The 12,874-nt window shown below is 43.8% G+C and overlaps 1 protein-coding gene across 40 annotated transcripts in view; it reads right to left on the bottom strand.

The window, feature by feature from the left end:
• Positions 1-12,874, bottom strand: part of LOC143328042 (ankyrin-3-like) — a 125,633-nt gene that overhangs the window by 51,659 nt on the left and 61,100 nt on the right. For 33 of the 40 annotated variants that reach the window (XM_076742901.1, XM_076742897.1, XM_076742936.1 and 30 more), the window contains exons 2-11: positions 10,686-10,787; positions 10,305-10,403; positions 7,922-8,020; positions 7,239-7,337; positions 5,499-5,684; positions 5,033-5,056; positions 3,248-3,346; positions 1,562-1,660; positions 1,121-1,219; positions 337-534 (exon numbers count right to left, since the gene is read on the bottom strand). In XM_076742901.1, the coding sequence (XP_076599016.1) occupies positions 337-534; positions 1,121-1,219; positions 1,562-1,660; positions 3,248-3,346; positions 5,033-5,056; positions 5,499-5,684; positions 7,239-7,337; positions 7,922-8,020; positions 10,305-10,403; positions 10,686-10,787 (1,104 nt within the window). The remainder of the gene's footprint in view (positions 1-336; positions 535-1,120; positions 1,220-1,561; positions 1,661-3,247; positions 3,347-5,032; positions 5,057-5,498; positions 5,685-7,238; positions 7,338-7,921; positions 8,021-10,304; positions 10,404-10,685; positions 10,788-12,874) is intronic. The other 7 variants (XM_076742905.1, XM_076742915.1, XM_076742906.1 and 4 more) reach the window with 1 other exon arrangement.

The following is a 12,874-nucleotide window of genomic DNA, read 5'->3' as shown; positions in this document are numbered from 1 at the left end:
CAGAATTCAGTTTTCTCTCCCTCTTGTCTGTTTTTCTTCTCTTCTACCTCATGCATTAGTTTGTTTTTTGTTTTTGTCACTTTTGGGATAACTCTACTCTCATTCTCCTTTTAAACCATCACTTCATATTGGCTGGTTCAGGTTGCACCATCTGTATATGATACAGTTCCTCTGAAACCAAAAACCACTCAATGCGATGGTAAAATAGTACGTTCTTTGTGCATTTCCTCGATTAAATTATTACATATAGTTTTATATTACAATTTACGTTTACTGGATGCTTTTGTCCAATATGACTGTGCACCTCCTACCCTGTTCAACCCAATTTAACCATACCAGAGCCTTGGCATTTGGGTTGGCCTTCTTGTCCAAGATGAGCTTGGCCACCTTGTAGTGACCACAGTGGGCGGCGACGTGCAGCGCCGTCAGGTAGTCGTTGGTGACGTCGTCCACCGGCATGTCGTGCTGGAGCAGGAGCTGGACGCAGTTCAGGTGGTCCCCCTGAGTGGCCATGTGGAGCGGCGACAGGCCGTTCTATAGTGGGGGGAGAGAGGGAAAGAAAGAGAGAGAGAGAGAGGAGGGGGGAGAGAAAGAGAGAGGAGAGACAAAGAGAGAGAGACAAACACGCAGACGGACACGTAGACAGACGGACAGACAGACAAGGTAAGTTAGGACGTGGCCAATGCGCTGCACAGAAAGACTGTGAAGGAAGTTGTTGGGAAGGTTACAGAAGCATTGTTATAACGAGGTCATTACAACAATGTCTATTTTGTTACACTGGTCGTCCTGCGCGGTCAAACTGTAGGGCTACGCAGCGGAGACAGGCTGTTCTGGAGAGGTCGCACACACGTTATGGAGACAATGCGACAACACTACAGCAACAACAACAGGCCTGCTGTCTTGTCCTGATTGTCCAGATGTAAAATAGCTCTGAGTGGTCAGGAAAGTTTATACAAAAACCTCTGTTTGAATGTTCTTAACAATGTGTACCCTGTTTCAGGTGAAATGGCATCTATTCTGTTTTTTTACAGCCAGTGTGAAAAAAAAAATGTGTTTGTGATGTTTCCTGTCCTATTCTGAGCTAAGCAGCGTCTCCTGAATTGATCATCCCAGTAGCTACCTTGGTCTTGGACAGGAAAGGAGCTCCTCGGTCTAGTAGGATTTCTACCACCTGCTCGTGCCCGCTCCTCGCCCCACAGTGAAGAGGTGTCAGCCCATCCTGGAAAAGAGGAAAGATGGGAAAGGTGTTGATACATCACAGGAGACAAAAAAAAAAAAAAAAATCCTCACGCTGGTATAAAACACATTTAAAGGTTTAATGTGGTTTGTAGCGTTGTTGCATATGGTTAAGTAGTCCAGGCAATAAAACTGAAATACATTACATTTTACTGATAAGGACACGTACAGTATGCATAGCGGGGAACAGGCACCATTTTCACATGTGTATGGAAGACAAGAAAAGTCAGCCTGGTAAACTTCAGCTGAAAATGAGATCTGTCGACCTCCAAAAGACCACAACATTCAGCCTCGCTGCATCTGATAACTGGATCCACAGTCTCACCTTGGTCTTTGCATCAATCTTGGACCCTCTGTCCAGCAACAACTTGACCATGTTGCTGTTGCCCCTTTTTGAAGCCACGTGAAGCGGTGTGATGTCATTCTAAAAAAAAAAAAAAAAAAAAAAAAAAAAAGAAGAGGAAATTCGTGTTATGATTCAGCTGTCTCATTAGACGTAATGGTTTATTATTTACACAGGGGCAAACATTATGCAGGCCCGTTTAAACGCTTATAATTAAACTGAATTCATCAATTAGATATATAACATGTAATCTTGCAGACTGTAAATTGTCATTTATTTCCAGTTGGTCAGCTCTGATACAAACCCTGCACTCTAAGGACACACAGTCTTCTATTACCCATAAACATTTGTAAAACAGCTCCATTGTTTAATCCCGTCTATTCCATTGCTGTAGCAGACTCTAACCTGTAATCAGTTTCAAAAAGCAGCACAAACAAACACTCCTTCACACACTAGCTGATATAATTACAGGCCATAGTTGATTCTGGTTGGCTAAAGTCTAATGTGGAAACAAACGCATTTTTAATGGAATCCACTCTTGCACTGTAATGTAAATATCACAATAAATAAACAGGACACTTGTAAAATGATGCATCTAATATGAACACGGAGAGGCATGTCAGCCAAAGTAACACTTACACTGCTGTATGCCTCATTTAAACCACAGAACACCCACATAAGACAAATGATAATGACGCCCCGTGCTAGCTGGCGTTGTTCATGGTGTGTAACTTTGAGAATGAATGCACACCGAGGTCCAGTGTGAGCGAGCATAAAGCACGCTGTGCAACAGTTCAACAGACCTTTTGAGCTATCTTGCCTTCATCAGAGTCAAAATCATCAAAAAACAGCAAATTCTTTCTCTTTCTTTCAATATCAAAACACATTACACTCAAATCTCTTCCATGTCATTATTTATGAATATCCTGAACTTATGTTTCTGACAGAGATGCCTCAATTATTTGATTCTATGAAATGTGCTGCAACTCAACTTCTCTGCTGGAGAAGACTTGTGCAACACTTTAACGTTGCCTTTTACGTTGGAGGTCTTTTGGTTTCACAGTGTTTCTCTCTCTTGCAGTAGCAGCAGGGCGTGCCGTCACCTCTCAGTGCCAAGTCTACTAATAACGATAGTTCTGCACACATTTTACATTTGTGTCCTCAGTTGATGCTCTCACAATGACGGTCCCTGTCAGCATTTAGAGATGGCTTTTGTTTGCAATAACTGTAAAAATGATGGCGTGCAACAAATACAATAGGCCTTTTTCACACTGATGTCACTGCAGGAAAAGCACAGGTTTAAGTCAAATCATTGATGGCTGAATTCCATTGAGCTGCTTCAGTTTCAGGGTGCTGGTATTGCGCATGCTGGCTCACAGTCAAACTGTCATGGCTTACTGGGACCCGAATAGAACACAGCCATTGTTAATGTTAACATCTGTGCTTTTTCTACTATGACAAGTCAAAATGTCTGGTCTGAAACAGGCCTCTGGGGTTTGAGGGATTGCTCAAGAATAAGTCATGGAAACTAAACTAAAGCACTGTTTCACAGCTGTGCAGGATCTTTGTTTCAGTATATGTGGTATTTAACTATATAAACATTCACACTTGTTTACCATCAATGTTGGTAATACCCCTCCCAAACAGCAGAGGGCAGAATAAACTCACCCGAGCCATGAAGTCCACGGCCGCCCCTCTGTTCAGCAGAAGCGTGGCCACGTTAATGTTGCCGTAGTGAGCCGCGATGTGAAGGGGGGTGAAACCACTCTGAGGGTTGGAGAAAGCCGGACGACACACACACGCAAACAGACAAGCACGCACGTTACACTACAGACTGTGAAACACACCACGCAGGTACAATTCTGTACTTGGCTTTCATAGCAGTCTACACAGGGCTATGGCTGACATACAGTCACACTCCATCAGACAAGGACACACTCTACTATACACTGTTACACTAACACCTGACTTTCCTCACAGTGGCAGAGAAAGTCCTTTTATTGAAGCATCAGACATGGGGCCAGTGGGATGCTGACAGCTACAGAGGTTTTACATTCAGTATACCATCAGGGCTTCTATGTGCTTACATGATTCTGAAATATAAGTCATTACACTATCACACTGGCAAAGTAAAGTTCAACTATAGGCACGAGCATTAATATACAACTCCAGTGTGACAGATGTTATTTTGAGATAATTACTGATAATCTGTGTGATCTCAGTTACAACATCCTGATTCTTTTAGTGTGCAAGAACTGTCCCGCAAATGAACCTAATGTCCATTTGTTAACATCTTGAATGAAGGTAATTTCCTGGCAAAACCCCTGGGCTTAGTGAGCAACAGCTGTCAAAGCCACAGAAGGAGACTGGAAACAATCTGTCCAATGGATGAATGAATCGCACATTAAGCTATCTAATCGCTGGAATCCCAATTTCAAATAACCAATAATCCAGTGGAGAGCAGGTGTCTCAGACATGTGTTTCAGCTCCACTGATATCTGGTGCCTCTATAAAGATATTGATATAGATATAAGCACATTTTTTTTTACAGTCAATCTGATCTGTGGACACACAGTTGGTTAATTCCATGTGCTTTTTATAAAATCTCCAATACCTCTCTTCCGTCTTGATCGGAGCACTGTCCAAATTTGTTTACCACAATGCAGGAGCCTCAGACCAACAAAGCCGTTTTTGGATGAATCATACCAGATAACTGGCCAGCCTGCCAAAGCCAGAGACAATGCCAACCAAAACAGGCACACACAGAGGGTGGCCACTTTTCTTTGGTGTGACGAAGAGGCCTTTGTTAACATAGAAGCAGTGTTGAGGTAGCTTGTTGCTTTGGTCCCATGCAAAATGCTTTAGGTGCAAGGGTTGAGGATTAGAAGTACTGAAATCAATAGAGGGTAGGCTAGTAAACTCATCAGACTAAGTGTCTGTCGCTGGAAGGCTGGGTTCCTTTACAGCTTAATGGGGATTTGGTTGCCATGCAGGTTATGGACAAACTGCTGCTTTTTGATGAATGATAACCACTTTTCATGCTAATAAAGGTTATCACGTTAATCAGTTTCATGGAAGGACTGTGTCAGGACACATCAGGACAAGATTTTGTCAACAGTCAAAAATAACAGCCGGAGCTTAAGATTTGGACACCATGAAACTATTAGGATCAAGGAAAACTTTGACACCCGAGCCTCCAGCCTCAGGATTTCCTAAATTAGCATTAGTGCAACATGCGCTATTACTCTGACTCTGTCAATGTCTAGAGATATACACTACATGAATGAAGCGATGGAGAGGAGGATGAGTTAAAATGGGAAAGGGGAAGTGACACAGGGCTGCAGAAACACTACTGCATCAAGTCAGGAGCACTGGAGTGTTTGTTGTTGTTGTTTTCAGAGTTTTTATGAGCTGCGATGGAGAGACTACGTAATGTACAGAGTAGAGGTGTACCTCTGTTGTTCTATTCACCATCATCTACAGAGTCAGCCAAGAGAGGAGAGAATGGGCAGTTAGTGTGCAAAAAACAGAAAAGGGCCTCCACTGATATGAAGTGGAGGAGCAGAGAGAGGGGAGAAGGAGCTCAGTACAAGATCATAAAATCAGTGCTGTTATTAAGACTTAGGTAGGTAAGATTTTAGGTAAGACGTTAGTATATATTCAAGAATAAACAAAAATGTACTTCTGCTCCTTTGCCCCTTCTGCCAAAAACAGCATCAAAAGCAAATTCAACCAAGAAAGAGGGAGAGAATAAAAGCATCGAGAAACAAAAACTGACAAAGAAAACCAAAGGCATCGAAAATCAAAGAAACTATTAAACATTCAAAAAATCAAACAGATTGAAAACGAAAAGAGAAAGAAAAGGCAACCAACTGATGATCCACCACCAGAGACCGGCTGCATCAGCGCCGTCACTCACCTTGGACTCGACGTCCGCGTTGTGGTCGTTCTGCAGGAGCAGGGCCGCGGCCTTGGTGTCGTCCTTGCGGGCAGCGATGTGCAGGGCAGGCAGGCGTACCTTGCCCTTTGTATCGTTCTCCAGCAGCAGGGAGACCACCTGGTCATGGCCCTGCTGGAGGGCCACCGCCAGAGGGGTGAAGCCATCCTGCGTATGAGGGGAGAGACGAGTCACTGGGCTGGATGAGCGCTGTGATGCGTTACTGGTGACGGAGCTGATATGGGATGCTGGGTGTGACTGGATGGATGACATGATCATCCATCCAGTCACACCTACAGGTTTGGAGCAGGTAATGGAGAGATTATGCTGTAATGTTATATCTTGCTGAATTATTATTTAGCTGCAGGGTTACAGAGAAGCATGCAAGACCTCTGAATCCTATAGAAGTTTTAAAAAAGGTTGAATGCATGTGTTATTAATGATTAAAAGAAATGAATTAGTCTGAGAACTTTATAAAACTTGATTTGACTTTGCATAAATGTCAAGAAAACATCACTAAAAAAGCTGATTGATTGAAATCAAATGTACCTCATGAATTTAAGAGGAGGTGACTTTTTTTTTCTATCAAACCTCTTGTTTAAGTTTCACATGGTGCTTTTGGGAGTCTTTTGGGAAAAAGAGTCATCTGAATACTTTGGCTTTTCAACTTTGGAGTTCAACCTTTAGACCGTCTGACCTGCTAAGGGCCCATGTGTCACACAGCTGTCGAGGTTACTATACATTTTTAAGCCTCTTCACCATATAGCACACTAATGCAAGTTACGTAAGGAGAGGATGGGGTGGAAAAGGCTCACGTCTATCTCCTACACATATCACCCTTAAGATGCATAATTCAGCTGAAAGCTTCCTGCCACAGGAGTGCATGTCTGCATACTGTAAGTCTGAATGTGTGTGTGTGCCTGCATTCATATAACACGTTCACACAAGTACTGGATCTGAGTGCGCATGTGCAAAAATACTCTGCCTGTGTGTATACATGTCCTAAAGAGCATCCCATGTTCTACCATGTAGCCCATAGATGTAAACCAGTGGACTGAGAGACTGGCTGGGATATTCCATTAACCCCATCAGCTATTTATCTCTGTATGTGCATATGCTCGTGTATACGTGTGGTGACTAGTAAGTATATGTGTGTATGGGTTCCACAGGCTGAGCAACGTAAATCAGAGCAGTAACAGCAGCAGCAGCCGTGGAGGAGAGGCAGCGAGCGGAGCGGACCTCATCTGTGACCCACTCAAGGTCACTCTGCCTCCACCACCATACACTACCAATCAATGAAGCTCTGCCTAGTCCCTCATCAAGAGATGGGGACCGAGGGAGGAGGGGAAATGGAGAACGGGGCAGGCGGAGGAGGATGGTGGAAAGACAAAAAGGGTAGACAGAGCGACAATGTGAGACAGAAAGGACGAGAAAGAGACAGACAAGGAAGAAAAGAAAGGACAGAGAGAGAGAGAGAAGTATACGGAGACACAGGCAGATGCAGAGTGAGTCGGGTCGGGATGATAAAAGGAGGAAGGAAAGAGAGGAGAGGAGAGGAGAGGAGACGAACGTGGTTAGTACGACAGATGTAAAAACCATACATGACTGAGGCAGAGAAAATGCATGGAGACATACTGTAACAGAGTAAACACAGGACCGGCACACATACACATATGAGCACACACACACACGCAATAACAAACACACACACATGCACAGTACCTCTGTAGCCATACTCTGGCTGGCGTTGTTCTCCAGAAGGAACCGTACCACCTCAAGGTGATTCTCCTGCGCAGCCATGTACAGCGGAGTGAAGCCATTCTGCACACAGCATGCACAAACACACACTTAGAAACATGTTGAAACAGGCGAAGACTGAACTTTGCAGCTTTTCACATATGAACAACATCATAAAAACACTCTAAATGTAATGTAAAATGCCCCAGTGTGCCTTAAATGATGACTGTCACGCTATCAAATGATGTCAGTGTAATTTTGGGAGTGATAGAAACTCAGTCAAAAAGATCATTGACAAAACAAATTGTTCAGGTAAAGTTGGAGCTTTGAGTTGCTGTTGCATCTCCATTGGCTGCTTCGGCGTTTGATAAGACCAGAGAGAAAGAAATCTTTCCTCTCACCTTGATCTGACAGAGTTAAATGTAAAACGCAAGGACAGCAGTATCATGGGAGAGGCAGAGGCCTAGTTGGCGTGATGCCAGATTCTGTCAGCGAGGATGTTTCCACTGAGTGATTCCCTCAATGTCAGTGGCTTCATGATACAGTATCACCCAAACTCCACAGCAGCGTCACAACGTTGAAGATGTTTAATGTCCTAAATGCACTGCAGACCACCAGGACACTGTGCACATGTCTGTGTGTGTGCGTGCATGCTGAGCATATCCCACCTGAGATTGTGCGTTGACATTGGCTCCGTTCGTGACCAGCTCTTTGACGACTTCCGTTTGGCCAGCCAGCGAGGCTATGTGCAGAGCGGTGTTTCCTTTCTAGATTACATGGAACAACCAGAGGAATGTGTGTTAAGCTCTGTCGCACCTGTCCCACCGTATAACATGCGTGTGTCTGTGTGTGTGTGACTGTTTGTCACTGTAGTCTGTATATATCCATGTCAGTATCCATGTGCCCCAGTGAATCCCTTCACGCCACTTTTTGTGCCGCTGGTGTTCCAGCTCTGGCATCCCCCTGCCTGCACTGCCAACAATGTGTCACTTCCGATGCCTCACGTCCCACACATAAATGATCTCGCGCTGAGCCTCGGCCATAAATAAAACTACAGGAGGCTTTTTATGAGCCTGCACAGGTCCTTGTGAAGGCAGAGTTGACCCTCAGCGGGTCTGCTGGCCGCGTGATTCCGGGCTCCGGGCGACAAGTGCTGTTGCACAATAATGATCACCTGTCACATGTACTGTATACTGTAGCATGGAAATCAGATAGCCATGCCTTCTGAGGCATGAGGCAGATTAATAAAGAGACAGATAAGACTTACTGGTATATAATGTAGCTGAAGACAAGTACATGAGTACAAAACAGTAAGACCAATTCTATCATCAGGTTATAAACTGAAAGTACTGTTAGTTTATCATGGCTGACAGGCTTTCATATAGACACTTATGGCAGATGCATACTTGTACTAGATTTATTATCGCTTTTTTTCCCATGGAAACTTTTATAGCAAATATATTCATAGAAATGCCTCTAGGCCTCTACAGGGGGTGGAAACAATGTTATGATATAATACAGCCTCATGCAATACCTCTGCAGTACACAGAATAATAACTTAAAGCTTACATGGTTCAGCGTTTGTTGAGAGCAGTGCTGATTGAAGTTCATTTTAATTTTGGAACAACTGAAGTGAGAAAATGTCGAAGTGATGCGGTCTTTTGCAACACTAAACTTATGAACACCCACTGTGACAGCTCATTTATTTATTTAGTGCTGATTGACAACAAATACATTTTTTTCCCCAACAATATCTGTTCTTGCAAGAGAGTATCTGCTTGTAGCAAGTAAAGCATGATTCAGCCTGCTGCCTATTACCCACAATGCATCACAACTGCTGACAGTTCAGAGATTTGTGTATGTTATGCTAGTAGCGGCTAATGTAGCCTCAAGCCTCAACCATCAACCCTGACCACCTCGATACGACAAAACCTTACAGTTGTAGTTGTATTTATGTATTTTCCACCACTGTGTCTAGCAGAGAGGGGTTGCTCCATGAACACCATTACAGCCTACAAATGTTTGAGAAGAAACTCTTTCCTGCCCATTTCAATCTGAACATTGAGAGCTTCACAAATAATAAACAATCCAGTAAATAAATAAACCAGCAAAAAAGTGACAGCACAGTTAAATCCACATCTCTCTCACAGTCTCGACACTGTAAGCTTCACAAGGGTTGCGTTTGGTACAGACCTGCTCAGGGGCAATGAACCGAGGACAGGGCCTCATGTTTAATTCTCCCACAACAAGAGCAGCACAACATTGGGGGCGGATACACAATTAACTTTCAACACCCACATAGTCTAAATTAAACACCCTGTGTTACTAAATCTAGGTGTCCTCAGCAGCACCGACTCCCTGATTGTCTCCGTCGGCTGCATAAAAAAACAAATTTAGAGGCATCAGGGTGCAGGCAGGCAGTGGATTCCCAAGATCTCAAACTAATCCCCCAGCATCCTCGGGGTCACAATAGAGAGAGGTTTTAATTGGGGGGATTTTCTCCTTGATCTTGAATATTTCATTGTGTCCTGTGTTTATGTCAGCACGAGGCACGTGGCCTGTGGCAGGGAGGCTGAACGAGACGACGAAATGGGAGTGAAAGCCTTCTGGGCTTAAATCTGGATAATGTTTTCAGTGGCTCTCCCTCTCCACTCCTTTAAGCATCAGAGTAAAGATGCTTCAAAGGAAGAGACTCTCCCTTGATGGATCGTAACAAATGACATCATATTGTTCAGTACACAAACAAAACCTCTCTCCTTCTTTATGACACATATTTCCCATTAATACATTCTAATGTTATCATACTGAACTCCTTTTGATTAATTCTGACATACATTTCATTTCGTTTTGCTTAATTCTCTCACTTTTTCCAGCAGCTATCCCCACAGGGATCATTAAATATTGATCGAATATTAAACCCTAATGAAGGCTGCACACTTACAGTAGCTGCATGCTGTTTAATCCCACAGTGCAGCCATGTTTTGTTCTGGACCCAAATGTAGTCTTCTGTAAAATCACCTGAGCTCTGATGGGTGACGGGGTGGGCCTTACCTTCGTGGCTGCATCCACAGCAGCTTCAAGCTTCAGCAGCTCAGCAACAACCTCTACATGCCCCTCTTTGGAGGCTAGATGGAGAGCGTTCAGACCATTCTGAGAAAGAAACATATTTAGTGGTGTTGCTGCACCTCGTGCACCAGGATATTATGCCTAATGAAAGGGTTATGATCATAAAATATTCCATCTAGAGGATTGATCCTGCTTGTTCAGTTAGACATGATGACCCGAGGGCTCAATTTGAAATTTGCAGCAGTACGGTGTAAGCATGTTTATGGGTGTAGAAAAAAATAACTTGATATTCTACTTGAACCCACAAGGGAGACAGATGCACATAAGATCATTTTAGTTTCTTAATAACAGCGTCAGAAAACATACCTGATTGCAAATGTTGATCTCAACCCCAGACTTGAGGTAGTCGAGGACCTTTTCAAGGTTCCCTGCCCGGGCAGCTCGCAGGTAACTGGCATTACTGTCAGACTGGAGAGGAGAAGAGCCAAAGAGAGAAAAGAGGCAGACAAGAGAGACAGAGAAAGAGAAATTCAGACTCTGGCCACATGCTTACCTGCATTGAATTAGGCACATGGGAGAACAAAAGCACATACAAATGCTAAAATGTTACTGTACCAGGAAGAACTCTGTCATAATTTCTTAGACATCCAAAAGCATCTTAAAAAGGGAAAAAACAACGCCAAAATCCACACACACAGTAGGTCCATTGTTCCAATAAAATCAATACAGTGAAGTCCACTGGTGTCTCAAATCAAGATAAAGCTAAAACGCAACCATCTCAAAAAGCAAATCCATGAGAAAGCCGGCAGAACCACAGCATAACGTCCCAACAACCATCGTCATCCTCCGTCCCCCATCAGATCCCGCCGGACTGCTATTCCAGCTTTGTTAAATCCAAATGTCTCTGATTCCCAAAGGTAGGAAGTTCAGCGACCGGGTGGTCCTTCCAGCTGCCACAGAGACGTCCTCCCTTCCACAGAGATGTCTTCTGAACCCACCAGTAAAGCAGTTGTGAGTCTATATGTCGCTGTGCTATGAGAAGCCGAGCTTTCTCTATTCTGCCTGGCTGTCCTTTATTACACTACAGAAATAGGGCTTTGCACACCAAAATAAAATGATGAGGCAAGCATGTTTCTGCCCCATAACAAATGTGATGTGCACGTGTGTGTGTGTGTGTGTGTGTGTGTGTGTGTGTGTGTGTGTGTGTGTGTGTGTGTGTGTGGAAGAGAAGGGGAGGGGGAGAAATGGATAGAAGGATGAGAGCCAACAAAGAGCAAGGAAAGGAGATAGAAGAGACGGAGGCTGTGTTTCTTTTCCGTGTTCATGTTAACTCCCAGGACATCGGGTTTGACATAAAATGACACACAGCAAACTCTGCACATTTTGTGTCCCTTCTTCGCAGGCTGCCTTGCAAACAGCATTTTGTAAAAGTCAGCACTGGAGCTGCTGAGAGCAGGAGCGAGAGAAGCTGTGATACGCTGCTCCATAATAGAGGCTCAAAACCCAAATTCCCCTGAATTATCAAAAGCCCAGACCTGCTAAATTTAGCCTTGTGTCCAGAGACACTTAGGATAAACTCAGCAGGGCCAAACGCTACGAGCAGTTATCCAACATTGTACTCTCCACCTCCCCCCTCCGCCGTGCTTTTCCAGAAATAACTCTGACGAACATAGAGGGATCTGACCCAAAGCCAAAATGTGAGTGAACAAGACATCCAGCATCAGATTGTTCCACCGATAGGCTGCACAAAACTGTAAGAGGAAAATATTTGTGTTTGTGTGTTTTCATGTGCACACAAACAAAACAATGGCAGATAGAGCAGTGTTACTGGAAACAAAGTCATTTCCTGCTTAGAAGAGACCATTAAGCAGCCAATCAGCCAACATCTCGAAACGTCTTCTTCCTTTTTCCATAGCCCCAACCCCCAGAGAGCTGCTTGATAGCACTGACCCACTGATGATATTTCTGTTCTTGGCCTTGAGAAAAGTCACGATATAAAAGACTGTGTCACTGAACCAGCACAAATAACACGAGCCGTGGTTCAAGAGCAATTACGACAAAAATATACAAGCGCGTCCATTAAGAGACGCACATGCAAGAGGGGACATTATAAAACTGTAAAAAAATTAAAGAGGCGTCATAAAAGTTTAAGACTGTCCATGAAGACTGAGGGCTGTTGTAAGCAATCATGTGAAAGCAGCTGCACAAAATAACCCCCCCCCCCCAAAAAAAAACATGAAAAAATCATTAATATTGGCACAGCTGCACTGTACAGTGAAATAGGCCACTGACTGTGAAATCTCATGAACAACCAGTGCAGTGGCCTGGATCTCCTGTTGCCTAACTACAAAACGCTTTAGAGACATCGGGGATATGCAAATGAACTGTCTCAGCCTCAGAACTCCTTCGCTTGTCTACTAGCTTGTTTTTAATTTCCACAAAGATGAACAGCAAACTAACAAAACTAATCGAAATTCAAAAACACACCAGTAAATTACAATAGCTGAAACAAGAACTACGCACTACACTCCCAGACCGAGGTCTTGTAAGACATG

The sequence above is a fragment of the Chaetodon auriga genome, chromosome 11, assembly GCF_051107435.1.
Source record: "Chaetodon auriga isolate fChaAug3 chromosome 11, fChaAug3.hap1, whole genome shotgun sequence".
NCBI classification, from domain to species: Eukaryota; Metazoa; Chordata; class Actinopteri; order Chaetodontiformes; family Chaetodontidae; genus Chaetodon; species Chaetodon auriga.
The sequence above is the reverse complement of the archived record's forward strand: the minus strand, read 5'-3'. Positions and strand labels throughout refer to the sequence as shown.